We start from the raw sequence: 17,320 nt of genomic DNA on the forward strand, positions 1-17,320 counted from the left end.
ATATATAAAGAAGGAATCTTTTCCACCTGCCTTTCAGTGATATTTGCAAGAGATACAGGCATGTAGCGCTTCTCAGTCCAGTTCAGTCACTCAGTCATGTCCGACTCTTTGCAACCCTGTGGACTGCAACATGCCAGGCCTCCCTGTCCATTACCAACTCTTGGAGCCTACTCCAACTCTTGTCCATCGAGTCAGTGATGCCATCCAACCATCTCATCCTCTGTCGTCCCCTTCTCCTCCTGCCTTCAATCTTTCCCAGCCTCAGGCTCTTTTCCAGTGAATCAGTTCTTCACATCAGGTGGCCAAAGTATTGGAGTTTCAGCTTCAGCATCAGTCCTTCCAATGTATATTCAGGATTGATTTCCTTTAGGATTGACTTGTTGGATCTCCTTGCAGTCCAAGGGACTCTCAAGAGTCTTCTCCAACACCACAGCTCAAAAGCCTCAATTCTTCAGTGCTCGCCTTTTTTTATGGTCCAGCTCTCACGTCCATACATGACTATTGGAAAAACCGTAGCTTTGACTAGACGGACCTTTGCTGGCAAAGTAATGTCTCTGCTTTTTAATACACTGTCTATGTTGGTCATAGCTTTTCTTCCAAGGAGCAAGTGTCTTTTACTTTCATGGCTGCAGTCACCATCCAGAGTGATTTTGCAGCTCAAGAAAGTAAAATCTATCACTCTTCTATTGTTTCTCCATCTATTTGCCATGAAGTGATGGGACCAGACGCCATGATTTTAGTTTTCTGAATGTTGAGCTTTAAACCAATTTATTCACCCTCCTCTTTCACTTTCATCAAGAGGCTCTTTAGTTCCTCTTCACTTTCTGCCATAAGGATGGTGTCATCTGCATATCTGAGATTATTGATATTTCTCCCAGCAATCTTGATTCCAGCTTGTGTTTCATCCAGCCTGGCATTTCTCATGATGTACTCTGCATATAAGTTAAATAAGAAGGTGATAATATGCAGCCTTGATGCACTCCTTTCCTGGTTCGGAACCAGAGTGTTCCATGTCTGGTAGCACCTCTAGAATGTTTTATCCTAGACTTACATGCATGCGTGCTTCAGTCATGTCCAAGTCTTTGTGATCCCATGAACTATAGCTCACCAGGCTCCTCTGTCCATGGGATTTTCCAGGCAAGAATATAGGAGCAGGTTGCCTTTCCTCCTTCAGGGGATCTTCATGACCCAGGATCAAACTCGCGTCTGCCTGCATCTCTTGCATTGCAGGCAGATTTTTTACCCACTGAGCCACCTAGGAAGCCCCTAGACTTTCACAGAGCCCCTTGTTTAGTTGTTCAGGAAAATTAATACATGTGCAGATGGCCATGATGATTATTAAACCTTTTAAGGAAGGCTAGTATTTTTTAGTGTTTTTCTCCCATAACAGCACAGAAGTAGCTAAATCCATTTAAATAAGGATACATCAACATGTCAATCTATTCTTGGGGTAGTGTGTTAAACTTGAAGGAAAGGTTTATTGATTTAATTTCACTGGCTGTTCTCTCAGGTCACTCTGCACGTTTCCATGAGGATCAAAAATATAAGTAGATTTGTATCTAACCATATTTTGAATTAGACAGGAAGGCCTAGCGTGCTGCAGTCCATAAGGTCACAAAAATCAGACACAACTTGGCAACTGAACAGCAACATATTTTGAATAAGGCTTAAGCATTTGAAATATGATTTATACGTATTTACTTTTAATCCTAACAACCCATAAGGTAGGTATCACTATACCAATTATAAAGATGGACAGACTGGGATGAAGTGGCTTGTCCCAAGACCTGAGACTGCTCACATCCTTAATCCAGTGCAGAAGCCCTGACTGAAATGTGTTTATTTCAAGAGCATATATTGGCTTGGCCAAAATTTCATTTGGGTTTTTCCATAAGCTCTTATGGAGAACCCAGATGAACTTTTTGGCCTGCTAGGCCTAGATTGGTACTAGGACTGGATTTACCAGCTGTTCCAACCACAAATTAAGCAAGACATTGTTACATATAATTCTCTGACCCCAGATCCAGAGCAGAGTAACATCATCTAGGACCACCCCATTGTACCTGTTTCTAGAGCCTATTCCAAGGACCCATCACCACCCTCCTCTACACCTTCTCCCAAAGGCATTTATCGACCCGACAGGAAGGCTAGGACTGGCTGCACCAATGCATTTCTGAAGAATTGCTGTATATATGAACTGTAGGTCAACTCCTGTGTTAACTCACTAGCAACACGGGAAATTAATGAAATCTTGGTAAGGTTCAAAATCCCTTCCCCATTTATATTTTATGAAATCTTTAAAGATATTCATGAATTAGGTTCAAGGTGATTTTCTTAGGAAGAAAATCAATTTTTAAAAAATTAAGTCACTTTTGTTGCACACCTTATTTTTTTTTAACTAATTTATTTATTTTAATTGGAGGCTAAATACTTTACAATATTGTAGTGGTTTTTGCCATGCATCAACATGGATCAGCCATGGGTGTACATGTGTTCCCCATCCTGAACCCCCTTCCTCCCCACCCCATCCCTCTGGGTTGTCCCAGAGCACCGGCTTTGAGTGCCCTGCTTCATGCATTGAACTTGCACTGGTCATCTGTTTTACATACGATAATATACATGTTTCAATGCTATTTTCTCAAATCCCACCCTCACCTTCTCCCACAAAATCCAAAAGTCTGTCCTTTACGTCTGTGTCTCTTTTGCTGTCTTGCATATAGGGTCATCATTACCATCTTTCTAAATTTCATATATATGCGTTAGTATACTGCATTGGTGTTTCTCTTTCTGACTTCACCCTGTATAATGATTTCATCCACCTCGTTAGGACTGACTGAAATTGTGTTCTTTTTATAGCTGAGTAATGGCCCATGGTGTATCTGTACCACAACTTCCTTATGCATTCGCCTACTGATGGACCTCTAGGTTGCTTCCATGTCCTGGCTATTATAAACAGTGCTGCAATGAACACTGGGGTACATGTGTCACTTTCAATTCTGGTTTCCTCAGTGTGGATGCCCAGCAGTGGGATTGCTGGGTTGTGTGGCAGTTCTATTTCCAGTTTTTTTAAGGAATCTCCGCACTGTCCTCCATAGTGGCTGTACTAGTTTGCGTTCCCACCAACAGTGTAAGAGGGTTCCCTTTTCTCTGCACCCTCTCCAGAATTTATTGCTTGTAGACTTTGAGATGGCGGCCATTCTGACTGGAGTGAGATAGTACCTCGTTGTGGTTTTGATTTGAATTTCTCTGATAATGAGTGATGTTGAGCATCTTTTCAAGTGTCTGTTAGCCATCTGTATGTCTTCTTTGGGCACACATTAAAAAGTAAGCAAAAGCAAACATGACCATGAGGGTAGCTGTATAAGCTGAATATAGTCTACCCATTCCAGACTTTAATATCTCTCATTTCTCTAGGTTTCTCAAGAGTAATACTAGGATATCACATTAAGCATCATCTTGGAGTGAATATTACTGATAGTAATATTTTCCTCTGTGTTTAGTGACTGAGCAGCTAAAGAATCTGATTTCATTAAGTCCCTGGATGTGGCCAAATTATCAGGAAAAAGTAATGTTCATAGAGAAACACTTATTTTCAAAGCGTTTCAGTCCATTTCAGTGATTAGAGGAAGCAGATGGAGAAATATTTTAAATACCTGTAAAGCTGAAAGCCAGGGCTCCTGAACATTGTGTCTTCCTTGTGAATGCACCTTGATAAGGAAGCTGGCAAAAATATTGTTAGGGATCGAAAATGAGCTGACAGTGAAACCACAATGGCAGTTCTCATTGTGTAATGGCGGTGTTAGGACCTTCCAAAATGTCCCTGGTGTGTAGACGCCATGCCACACGATGAATAGTTACACTCACCATGTAAAAGAGCAGAAATCTGGTGGCTGCCCTTGCATTCTGGGCAATAGGTTGAGGAGTTAGATGGCCCAGTTAGATGACTCAGACAGCAGAGCAGAGGTGGATGGTGAGGGACTTCCCTGGTGGTCCAGAGGTAAAGACTGAACACTTTCACCAAAGTGGAGCATAGGTTTCATCCCTGGTCAGGGCACTAAGATCCCACATGGTACGGACAAAGAAGGAAAAGAAAAACAAGATGGATGGGTGGAGTTCTATGGAGCCATCTATGTGCAGAGGAAAGAACTTCGGAATGATTGGTGCTGCCCAGCAGTGGGCAGGGCTGCCTTTTGAGGTAGGCGTGTTCATTGGACTGAGGCTGGAGACCCCCTTGTTGGCGAGGCCTTATGGGGACACGAACTCTCGGGTTGCGTGGGAGGTCGGAAGTCTTTCCAGCTCCCAGACTCAGTTACTTCTTGATTTTCAAACCGAGACTCCACAGGCACTGGGGAAAATTATGCCAGCCCAACGTGGGCTAAAGTTTATCAGCCTCACTGCAAGTCTAGCTTGTAACTGCTAATCCTTCTGCAGGAACACAGCACCATGCAGAAGCTACACTGCACGCAAGTTGACAAGATTGTGGCACAGTACGACAAGGAGAAATTGACTCATGAGAAAATCCTCGAGAAGGCGATGAAGAAGAAAGGGTAAAGGCTGTTGATTTCCTTCTGGAGGATTTTTGCCTTTTTATGTTTTGTCTTTTCCCACAGTTTAGCTGCCTGTTTAGGCCAAGGAAGAACTTAGTTTTAACTGTGTTTTCATCATTAAAAATGATTTCAGAAAATAAGAGACTTACTAAGCTAAAGGGAGTGACTGAAGTGGAAAGAGGAGCTTTGTTCAAGTTCTACAGATGTTGGTTAATGAAATAATCTTTCATGAGTTTTCCATGCAAGTACCTTTAAGGTTAATGGGGAGAGAAGGAAAGACAAATTAAAGTTGGGAAAATTCCAGAAATCATTTTGCATCCCCAGGTAATAAATAATAAGGTTGATGTACTCAAGGGGGAAAAATCCAATTTTGATGTTTAATATTTCAAGAATCTTTAGCTTATGCCAACAGCTAAAACTGTTGAATAAAACCTGCCATTGCATTTACTTTGAAAGAGTTTATCTAGAATTCAACTAGGGAGATGTTTCTGCGATGTTGCAAGCTAACTGAATAACAGAGTAGGGAAAAACACGTGCAGTGCCAGCCACGGAGAAGTGATCAGTTGTTTAGAATGTGTCTCTCAGAAGCATCCTCCATTAATAACACGATGAAGCATTCTGACTTAGGCTATAATAAATCAGAGCATGCATGCTGAAGACAGACGCTCAGGGCCTGTTCTGGTTTCAGCAATGATACGCATATTCCAAAAGGAACAAATAATCCCTGAAATAAGCAGTAATGCTTGCTGGGCAATCGCCTAGTATATATTTCCTACTCACAATAGAGTAAGAAGCAAAAATCACCCCGTAGTGCCAAGAAATGCTATTTTTCTCCCTTGCTGGCATGTGTCAAAGACAAAAATCTGGCTTTACAACCAAAGTAGAAGAATTGAAAATTCACTTCAAGGCTGAGGTCCTGTTTTTCAGTTCTCATCCTAAATAGTATAGTATTGAATAAATGAAAAATAGCTTGAAGAACAGCAGGAACCAAAATGGAAGCCGACAACAAATCCTTTACAATGAAATAATTGTTAGGTCTGAAATGGCTGTTTGTGTAGTGGTTGAATTGAGTAATCACGATACAGATATTTTGTAAGGTGTGCATCTATTACTAGAGGAACTGAGGTTGCCCAGTGAGCCGTGGCGTCCCGAGTGTGGTGAACTAATTATCTTCATCAGAAGGCTTTGGAGCAAAGGCCTCTGGGAGTGGGAAGATATCTCATGCTTGGCATGCATTTGCGGTTTTCCATTTTCAGGGGAAGTAATTGTCTTGAAATGAAGAAAGAAACAGAAATTAAAATTCAGACGCTGACATCAGATCACAAATCTAAGGTAAGAAAATGCCTATTTTTACAGCAACAACTTGGTAATTTGTTTTGAAGCTGCACCCAGTTTTAATCGGAAATAACAGTAGCCTGGGGCTGGTCTGGGCCCACTGGGTTAGAGAAGAGGCATTTCATGGAACACCTTTCCTTCCCTGTAGACATATATCCTTTAACGTCTATCTTGTCTGCCTCAGAGGCGTCAGGAAGACAATAAATGGATTAAAAGGAATGTTGTGTAGAATGTAGAATTACTTCCTTACAGAGGTGACATTGAACATATGACAGAAAGCCACCCATCCGGAGGGTTCAGTAACTCTTATTTCAATATTTATTTTTTAGTCGATAATTTAATTTTCCATTCTAACTTTGCTGTGGAAGTTTGGGATGGGGAAAATTCCAGAGCTAAGATTCTAGGCAATGAGCCTAATCACTCATATTCCCCCAAAAAACACAAGAAAATACACGTTTAGGGGACATGAAGTGTGATTACAGACGTCTTGAAGAACTGAGCACCATGTTGCAGTCAAGAACATAAATATCTTATGATAATAGTTATAAAAGGAAAAGAGCTGTTAAAGACAAAGTTTCCAGCTATGGCTTTTGATCAAACCAGCCAGTCTCCTCTGTCTACATGCAGCTCCGTCATCCAGCAAGCAGCGCTGCCACACACCTGGGCCAGCCAGGCGTTCCAGACTGAAGTTCTCCGTGGTGCTGTGTATTTGTGTCTGTTCTGCCTTGCAGTCTAAAAGAGGTGTAAAGAGTCTAAAGCTGTATATTTTTGAGAGCTGTTCCCTACTCTCTTTTTTCCTCCCCTTAACTAGAATGTTTGAGAATTAATGACTATGAGACACTCCATGATTTTTAAACTCTTTGTGTAAATACAAAAGTAGAAACCTTGGTTACTGTATCAAGTTGCTTTTGCTGAATGAAACACCACCCCAAAATTTTGTGGCGCAAGACAACTACCACATATTAACTGACAGTTCAGTGGGTTAGAACTCAGACTATACGCCCCTGGACAGCTCTACTTTCGGCTGGACTTGGGTGTGTCAGCAGTCGGCTGAGACTGGTGGCGTCTCTGTGTCTGATAGGAAGTTGGCTGCTGGTGGTTTTTTAACTGTATGACCTCTCCCTCTCCAGCAGGCTAGCACAGGCTTCTCAGAGTTCCAAGAGTAGAGAAAGGCTAAGCACTTGCACAGCTTCTATTTGCATCACATTTGCTACAGTCTTACAGGCTAAAGCAAGTCGGGGGTCAGCCAGACTCAACGAGCTGGAGAAATAGACTCTGGCACTTGATGACCCGTAAAACCCACAGTGTGAAGAGCACAGCTACTCTCTGCAGGGAAAGACTGTCTACCCCAGCGTTTGCTAAGATGACACAATAAGTCTTGACCCAGGAATAAGAGAACATACAACCCTCTATTCAGACCTGTGACCTTGTGGAAGTGAAAAGCATGAGGAGATGAAGAGAATTCTCATCGAATCGGTAAAGGAGCCCAAGGACCAGACAAACCAGTGTGTCGGCAACTTAGGCAGTGAAATGGGTCATGGTTAAATATCCAGAGCCAAAATGATTGCCCTGTTTTAAAAAGTGATGAGTTCCTAGTTCCCGTTGGTTAGGATGTAGTTTTACAGGTTCTATAGGCGTCTACTGATTGACCAAGTAAAGCAAAGAGGGGATCTGAAATGTGTGGTTAATGTTGCACTTTTAGTTCCTGCCTGCTTGGGAGAATTCCAGGCGGCACCACCCTTTTCCCCACGCAGGTCAAGGAGATTGTGGCACAGCACACAAAGGAGTGGTCAGACATGATCAACACCCACAGTGCGGAGGAGCAGGAGGTCCGGGACCTGCACCTCAGCCAGCAATGCGAACTGCTCAGAAAGCTGCTGATCAGTGCCCACGAGCAGCAGACCCAGCAGTTGAAACTGTCCCATGACAGGTGGGCAACTTAGCTCCAGAGCAAACTCCGTTTTTAAAATGACGTGTGTGTGTGTGTGTGTGTGTGTGTGTGTGTGTGTGTGTGTGTGTGTGTGTGTGTACAAGAACAAGTGTTGAGGTAGTAAGGAAAATCAACTTCACATATAACATTGAGCTTTTTCATATACTCTGTCATAGAGCTGATGTGGCAAGAGGAACTGTAAGAAATGGCCTCGACCATCAAAATGCTTCCAAGTGGTGGCAAGATATCATACTCCTACAACAAATTAAGTTACATTACAAGCAGCGTACAATACAGACTAAAAGTTATCACAGACTCTGCTGCCTCCGAGTGGTTCTGGAGGCTTCACAAGATGATAGGGCCAGAGTTGGCTTTTAAGAAATGATCTGGAACCTCTTAGGAAGAAAAGACACAGAGGGAGATAAAGACCAAGCGGTTGAACTCCTAGAATGGTTGGTTCTGATGGCTCAGAGATACCTTCCTTTCCATTGTCAGGGTGTCTATAAATTTTAGAAAGGCAGGTCTGATCAAGAAATCGCAAAAAGCATCTGTTTGTTTTTGCCTCTCCCCATTTCAGCACAGCTGAGTATCATGTTAAAGACACTGCAGATGGTGAGCTGGACTTTTTCCCCAGGCAGAAGACGGTTTGTGTCAGTGATGTCTTTTTATTGCAGCTTGGTTGCAGCTTGTCCGTCTTCTTTAGGCCAACTGTGTGCTGCAGTGGTGATCTGTTGATACACTAGAAAGTATAAAACAGAAGCATTTTACAAAAAAAAAAAAAAAAACAAAACTGTAAATTTTTGAAATGAATTATGTAGGCACATTCCCAGATTCCAAATCTCATTATGGCGTGATGCACAACCGTAAGAACGTGAACTATTTTTGCCATAGTTTCTGATTCTCTCATGAGCCAACTAAATGAGGTATGTATGCCATGCTGAGTTTCTTGTGGGCTCAAGTACCATACCATATCCATTTTAAAGTATTCTGTTTATTGTATAGGATTAAAAGTGCCTTTTTCCCCTTAGAAATGTCCCTGATTTAGTACACAGAAAGGTCGGTTCATCATCTTCCCTTTGACCATTTCTACAATATCAGATTTTAGATGTCCACCCTTATTCAAAGATACTTTGAAGAATAAGGTACTCTCTTCTAATCTTTTATTGTAGTTGAATAAAGGAGAAAAAATTATCCCAAACAGTAGGCATTTTCCAAAAGAAAAAAAAAAGGAAATGAATTCTTGCGTGACTTAGGAAGTCATTTGAAGGAACCATAACCTTATTACTAATTTACCTTAAAAAATAGATCCATGGCAGGAGTATTTTTCAAAGTAACAGCAGCGCGGAAGCTTTCTGTTAAGTGTCCTGTGGTCATGTTTCTTTGTCACCATCAGAGCTGTTATTCTAGGTTAAAAAATTCTTGCCTTCCTAACATTTGGCAACATTATTTGGTTATTGACAAGTGCTTGTTGAATGAATGAATGAAGAGATGGTCAATTTAATAACAAGTTATGAAAAATTCTGAGAGCCAATTTCTCGGGCCCAGGAGTTTCTGTGCATACCCAGCTTCTGTGTCCCCAAGTCCTCTGACTGGAGACCTCTCTGTTTCAGTTTTGTCCATCATTTTCCAGAAAGTACAACCGCTTGGTCTTTATCTCCCTCTGTGTCTGTACTAACCTGCCCATTCCTGGGCAGTGCTCCAAGGAGATTACCATAGGTTCCAGAGAAGATTCTTTGTTAATTCTTTCATTTTCAGATTCTAAGTGGTGTGCGTTTGTGCTCATCAATAGTCCAAAGAGATGAGTTTTGTGGTACACACACCCATTCACAGTCAGTGATCAGTCACCTGTAAGCTCCCTCCCCCCACCCCCCAACCCCGTTTCCTGTGTTTATTTGAAACCATTTGTCCCCTTCGTTCCCCTGGGCTGTCAGAACGCAAGACAGTCATTTGTGAGTGTTAGAACATCCTTTCTTTTCCAAGCAATCTGACCCCCCCAAAAAACATGGGACAAAGCTGGAAAATCCTTGTGTCTTACTGACTGTAAGCGGCTGTCCCTGTGCATTCTTTGATTATTCTCAGGCAGTACTCACTATCCCCATTTGTCTTAGTGTATATAGGCTTGTAAACATGATTGCCTGAGATATTTGTATGCAACTTGGTATTTGTAGCTTTTCTTTATTCAGAATGCATCTGGCATGTTGATGGCTTAACGACACTGTCCTGCTCTGGGCATCTGTATAGGCTCATCACGTGGTTGGGGTTGCGTTAGACACGCACCACGCCTCTTCTTTCCATCCCAGCACTGACGCTTCACAGCGAGCGCCCCGCCGCCCCCAGGAGAGTCATGCATGTGGACTGGGGCTCCTGCCCTCCTGCTCACAGGATGCAGGACAACTTCATGATCTCAATAATGAGATGAAAAGTGAACCCAGTCCTCTTGTTACATATGAAGTGTGCTTTTTGTTTATATTTTTAATTAGAGTAAAAATCCACCACGCAAAATGTGCTATGTCAACTGTTTGTAAGTGTGTAGCAGAAAGTGTATTCACACTGTTGCAACCATCAGTCACTACCGTCCAGCTCCAGGACTTTATCATCTTTCCCAGCTGAAACTCTGCCTACTGAACACTCACTCTCCACTCCCCTGGCGTTTTTTTCTCCCTTACAGTTCTACTGAGGTATAACGGATATACAGCACTGTATGGTGTAAGCTACAGAGCATACTGCTTTGGCCTACGTATATCATGAAATGATTACAATAAGTTTTGTGACCTTCCATCATCTCATAGAGATACAAAATAAAAGGAAAAATATTTTTCCTTGTAATGAGACCTTGTAGGATTTACTCTCTTAACAGCTTTCACGTTTATATAACATACATCTTAGTCATGTTGTACATTATATCCCTAGTACTATTTATCATATAATTGGAAGTTTGTTCCAGGTGGCTCAGTGATAGAAAATCTACCTGCCAAGCAGGAGATGTGAGTTTGATCTCTGGGTCAGGAAGATCCCCTGGAGAAGGAAATGGCACCCAATCCAATATTCTTGCCTAGGGAATCCCATGGACAGAGGATCCTAGTGGGCTACAGTCCATGGAGTCACAAAGAGTCAGGATACGACTTAGTGACTCAACAGGAAGTTTGTACTTTTTGACCACCTGCATCCAACTTCCCTTCCCCTCAACCCTGCCTCTGGAAACCACAAATCTGATCAATTTTTTTATGAGTTTGTTTGGTTGGTTTTTTGTTGTTTGTTTGTTTGTTTTTAAGTATGATTGACCTACAAGACTGTGTTAGTTCCTGGTGTACACCATAGTGATTCGACGTCTGTACATTACACAATGATCACTTCCTGGTTTTGTTTTTATTTTAATACACAGGGAAAGCAAAGAGATGCGAGCCCACCAAGCTAAGATTTCTATGGAAAATAGCAAAGCCATCAGCCAAGATAAATCCATCAAGAATAAAGCAGAACGGGAAAGGTGAGTTGGAATGCTCACTGCAACAATATGATAGTGACTCCAGTGTACACACACACTCACATTTGAGACATAAAATAAACCTTGTGAGCGCTGGCCTAGAATCCTGCTGTTATAACTGCTGGAAAGATATATTATTGTTGCTATAAAACACCTTCTGATTGCTTACTACCACTAGCAAAACATATTTACATTCAATATATGTGTGCTCATTTCCAAAATTGTATAAAATCTGGCATAAACAAAACTGCATAAATTATGGCAAAATATCCTTCCCACATGATGCTTAGGTCACCCTGAAAGCATCTCATCTGCTCAAATGTTAAGCCCATCCTGAATGTTTGCAGTCTATAGGCCTTGTACTGACCTTGACACTAGGGATCATCTCAAATCACCTCCCTCCGGTTTTCTGGTTTGTCCTTGTCTAAGAATGAGTTTTCTAGAAACAAAGTCCAAGATAGGACTTCAGGTCATGTGATTTGCTGAGGAAAGAATCTTCAGCAGGGCAGAGAGGAGGGAGCAGGAAGGGGCCAGGGCAGGGGCTAAGCAAGGCTAGGATCTCAGCTAGAGTTCCTCTGCAGCCTAACCCCAGCTCTGGAGTGTAAACGACTGTGATCTGCTCCTTTGAGCCATGGGCATGTGGCTCTTGTACGTCTGTGTTAATCAGTCCTTGGTTGGCCACATAGAGTTGGAAGAGGTTTGTGTGACATCCAGAGAAGAGCCAAGGTGCGAATGCTTTAGCCAAAGCTGATAAAGGGGACCTAAGAGGGCATCGCTAGTCATGGTCCCCAAGAGAGGCACTTAGCAGCACTTGATGCCCGGTGCATTTCCCACGTTTCACATTTACAGAATATAAAGCGTATTACCATCTGGTGCATTTTTATGCTGAAGTTTTGTGGATTAAATATGGTTTGGAATTAACAGGCCAGCAGTGGGATTGGAATTCCACAGAAATTTGACCTGGAAAGAAATCACCTTTTCAACACTTTGGACAAGAAATTTCCCAAGAAACATGAAGTATCATTTGTTTCTCTTTAAGTAGATTATTACTCAGTTTATTCAGTGCTCTTGTACACGATCATATTGGCATAGTTATCTTGTTATTGTTCAGTCACTAACTGGTATCTGACTATTTGCAATGCCATGGAATGCAGCATGCCAGCTTCCCCTGTCCTTCAGTATCTCCCTGATTTTGCTCAAATTCGTGTCCATGAAGTTGGTGATGCTATCTAACCATCTCATCCTCTGGTGCTCCTTTTGACTTAAATCTTTCCTATTTTCCAGTGAGTCTTTCCAATGAGTCAGCTCTTGCATCATGTGGCCAAAGGATTGGCACTTAAGCTTCAGCACCAGTCCTTCCAAATAATATGCAGGGTTGATTTCCTATAGGGTTGACTGGTTTGATCTCCTTGTCCAAAAGACTCTCATGAGTCTTCTCCAGCACCAAATTTGAAAGCATCAGTTCTTTGGCACTCAGCCTTCTTTATGATCCAGCTCTCACATCTGCACATCACTACTGGAAAAGCCATAAATTTGACTATACAGACCTTTGTCAGCAAAGTGATATCTCTGCTTTTTAATATGCTATCCACGTTTGTCAGAGATTTCCTTCCAAGGAGCAAGTATGTTTTAATTTCATGGCTAAAATCACCATCCTCGGTGAATTTAGAGTGCAAGAAAAACCTGTCACGGCTTCTACTTTCTTCCCCTTCTATTTGCCATGAAGTGGTGGGACCAGATACCATGATCTTAGTTTGTTGAATGTTGAGTTTTAAGCCAGCTTTTTCACTCTTCTCTTTCACCCTTATCAAGAGGCTCTTTAGTTGCTCATCATTTTCTGCCATTTGAGTGTTATCATCTACGTATCTGAGGGTGTTGATATTTCTCCCAGCAATCTTGACTCCAGCTTGTGATTCATTCACCCTGGCATTTAGCATGGTGTACTCTGCATAGAAGTTAAATAAGCAGGGTGACAATATACAGCCTTGATGTACTCCTTTCCCAATTTTGAACCAGTCATTTCTTCCATGTCTGGTTCTAGATCTTGCTTCTTGATCTTCCTACCATATTCTCAGGAGGCAGTTAAGGTGGTCCAGTATTCCCATCTCTTGAAGAATTTTCTAGTTTGTCGTTATCCACACAGTCAAAGGCTTTAGCCTAAGCAGAAGTAGATGTTTTTCTTGAATTCTCTTGCTTTCTCTATGATCCAAGAAATGTTGGAAATTTGACTCCAGTTCCTCTGCCTTTTCTAAAACCAGCTTGTACATCTGGGCATTCTCAGTTCACATACTGCTGAAGCCTAGCTTGAAGCAATTTGAGCATTACCTTGCTAGCATGTGAAATAAGTGCAACTGTGCAGTAGTTTGAACGTTCTTTGACATTGAGCTTCTTTGGGATTGGAATGAAAATGATCTTTTCCAGTCCTGTGGCCACTGCTGAGTTTTCCAAATTTGCTGGCATATTGAGTGCAGCACTTTAACAGCATCTTTAGGATTTGAAATAGTTCAGCTAGAATTCCGTCACCTCCACTAGCTTTGTTCGTAGTAAATCTTCCCAAGGCCCACTTGACTTCACACTGCAGCTATCTGGCTCTAGCTGACTGATCACACCATCATGGTTATCTGGGTCATGAAGATCTTTTTTGTATAGTTTTTCTGTGTATTGTTGCCACCCGTTCTTAATGTCTTCTGCTTCTGTTAGGTCCATACCGTTTCTGTCCTTTATTGTGCCCATCTTTGCATGAAGTGTTCCCTTGATATCTCCAGTTTTCTTGAAGAGATCTCTAGTCTTTCCCATTCCGTTGTTTTCCTCTATTTCTTTGCATTGTTCATTTAAGAAGGCCCTCTTAACTCTCCTTGCTATTTCTGGAACTCTGCATTCAGTTGAGTATGTCTTTACCTTTCTCCCTCGCCTTTCACTTCTCTTCTTTTCTCAGCTATTTGTAAAGCCTCCTCAGACAACCGCTTTGCCTTCTTGCATGTCTTATTTTGGGGGATGGTGTTTTGTCGTTTTCTTCTGTACAGTGTTACGGACCTCTGTCCATAGTTCCTCAAGCACTCTGTCTACCAGATCTAATCCCTTGAATCTATTAATCACCTCCACTGTACCATCATAAGGGATTTGATTTAGACACACCTGAATATTCAGTTAGTAAAGAATACACCTGCAATGCAGAAGTCCTTGGTTCGGTTCCTGGAAGGCTGTAGTTCAAAGCATTGCAAGAGCTGGACATGACTGAGCAACTAAGCAAGCAACCCTATAGCAAAGTGAACTCTGCTTAATGCACTGTGGTGGCCTGAATGGGAAGGAAGTCCAAAATGGAGGAAATATATATATGTATGTATGTATCACTGACTGACTGACTCATTTTGGCTTCCCTGATAGCTCAGTTGGTAAAGAATCCACCTCCAATGCATGAGACCCTGGTTCAATTCCTGGGTCAGGAACATCCACTGGAGAAGGGACAGGCTACTCACTCCAGTCTTCTTGGGCTTCCCTTGTAGCTCAGCTGGTCAAGAATCTGCCTGCAGTGTGGGAGACCTGGGTTCAATCCCTGCGTTGGGAAGATCACCTGGAGAAGGGAAAGGCCAGTATTCTGGCCTAGAGAATTCCATAGACTGTATAGTCCACAAGGTCACAAAGAGTCAGACACGACTGAGTGACTTTGACTTTGACTTTCATACCTGAATGGCCTAGTGGTTTTCCCTTCTTTCTTCAATTTAAGCCTGTATTTTGCAACAAGGAGCTCATAATCTGGGCCACAGTCAGCTCCAGGTCTTGTTTTTGCTGACTGTATAGACCTTCTCCATGTTTGGCTGCAAAGAATATAATCAATCTGATTTTGGTATTGATCATTTGGTGATGTCCATGTGTAGAGTCATTGCCTGCATTGTTGAAAAAGGGTATTTGCTATGATCAGTGTGTTCTCTTGACAAAACTCTGTTAGCCTTTGCTCTGCTTCATTTTATACTCCAAGGTCAAACTTGCCTGTTACTCCTAGTATCTCTTGAGTTCCTACTTTGGCATTTCAGTCCCCTATGATGAAAAGGATATCTGTGTGTGTGCGTGTGTGTGTTAGTTCCAGAAAGTCTTGTAGGTCTTTCTGGAATTGGTCAACTTCAGAATTAGTGGTTGGGGCATAGACTTGGATTAATATGACATTGAATGATTTACCTTTAAAATGAACCGAGATTATTCTGTGATTTTTGAGATTGCTCACAAGTACTGCATTTCAGACTCTTATTGACTGTGAGGACTACTCCATTTCTCCTAAGGGATTCTTATCCACAATAGCAGATGTAGTGTCCATCTGAATTAAATTCACCCATTCCCATCCATTTTAGTTCACTGATTCCTAACATGTTCAGTCTTGCCATATCCTGCTTGACCATGCCCAATTTACCTTAATTCATGGACCTAACATTCTAGGTTCCTATGAAATATTGATCTTTATAGCATCAGGCTTTACTTTCCCCCCCAGACATATCCACAACTGAATGTCATTTCCAATGAAGTACCATCTTCTGGACATTATTCTCAGAAAAGGAACTTTGTTTAAGGGCCTTGTGTACTTGGAAAGGACATCATCCACTTTAGCTCACAAACATAAAATATTTGTTCCATGATAAAAACCTTGTTAAACTGTTTTAAACTGTTACAAGTTGAAATATAGAATTCAACCCGAAAATATACTAATTGTTAAATAGCTCTTTATCCTATTTTTTTAATATGTTGCAAAGTGGACTTCAGACGAGTTGAGGTCAAATTGTCTTAAATTAAGAGCTATTAATAACCAGAAAATTCTTTATGTAATTTTTCCTATTTCAACGCTACATACTTATTTATTATAACTCTGTATCCAATGGTTCGGTTCAGTTCAGTTCAATTCAGTCGCTCAGTCGTGTCTGACTCTTTGCGACCCCATGAATCGCAGCACACAGGGCCTCCCTGTCCATCAACAAATTTCACAGTTCACTCAAACTCATGTCCATCAAGTCGGTGATGCCATCCAACCATCTCATCCTCTGTCGTCTCCTTCTCCTCTTGCCCCCAATCCCTCCCAGCATCAGAGTCTTTTCCAATGAGTCAACTCTTCACATGAGGTGGCCAAAGTATTGGAGTTTCAGCTTTAGCATCATTCCTCCCAATGAACACCCAGGACTGATCTCCTTTAGAATGGACTGGTTGGATCTCCTTGCAGTCCAAGGGACTCTCAAGAGTCTCCTCCAATATCACAGTTCAAAAGCATCAATTCTTCGGCGCTCAGCCTTCTTCACAGTCCAATTCTCACATCCATACATGACCACAGGAAAAACCATAGCCTTGACTAGACAAACCTTGGTAATGTCTCTGCATTTGAATATGCTATCTAGGTTGGTCATAACTTTCCTTCCAGGAATAAGCGTCTTTTAATTTCATGGCTGCAGTCACCATCTGCAGTGATTTTGGAGCCCAAGAAAATGAAGTCTGACACTTTCCACTGTTTCCCCATCTATTTCCCATGAAGTGATTGGACCAGATGCCATGATCTTAGTTTTCTGAATGTTGAGCTTTAAGCCAACTTTTTCGCTCTCCTCTTTCACTTTCATCAAGAGGCTTTTTAGTTCCTCTTCACCTACTGCCATAAGGATGGTGTCATCTGCCAATCTGAGGTTATTGATATTTCTCCCGGCAGTCTTGATTCCAGCTTGTGCTTCTTCCAGTCCAGCGTTTCTCATGATGTACTCTGCAGAGAAGTTAAATAAGCAGGGTGACAATATACAGCTTTTCCTATTTGGAACCAGTCTGTTGTCCCATGTCCAGTTCTAACTGTTGCTTCCTGACCTGCATACAGATTTCTCAAGAGGCAGGTCAGGTGGTCTGGTATTCCCATCTCTTTCAGAATTTTCCACAGTTTATTGTGATTCACACAGTCAAAGGCTTTGGCATAGTCAATAAAGCAGAAATAGATATTTTTCTGGAACTCTCTTCCTTTTCCATGATCCAGTGGATATTGGCAATTTGATCTCTGGTTCCTCTGCCTTTTCT

General features: G+C 41.8%; 1 protein-coding gene across 44 annotated transcripts in view; it reads left to right on the forward strand.

The window, feature by feature from the left end:
- The window catches only part of PLCB4 (phospholipase C beta 4), a 474,866-nt gene that overhangs the window by 443,895 nt on the left and 13,651 nt on the right, over positions 1-17,320 (forward strand). For all 44 annotated transcript variants that reach the window (XM_060397119.1, XM_060397124.1, XM_060397137.1 and 41 more), the window contains 4 exons: positions 4,432-4,547; positions 5,804-5,879; positions 7,637-7,812; positions 11,195-11,296. In XM_060397119.1, coding sequence (XP_060253102.1) covers positions 4,432-4,547; positions 5,804-5,879; positions 7,637-7,812; positions 11,195-11,296 — 470 coding nt within the window. The remainder of the gene's footprint in view (positions 1-4,431; positions 4,548-5,803; positions 5,880-7,636; positions 7,813-11,194; positions 11,297-17,320) is intronic.

This window comes from Ovis aries, chromosome 13, assembly GCF_016772045.2.
Source record: "Ovis aries strain OAR_USU_Benz2616 breed Rambouillet chromosome 13, ARS-UI_Ramb_v3.0, whole genome shotgun sequence".
In the NCBI taxonomy this organism is placed as follows: Eukaryota; Metazoa; Chordata; class Mammalia; order Artiodactyla; family Bovidae; genus Ovis; species Ovis aries.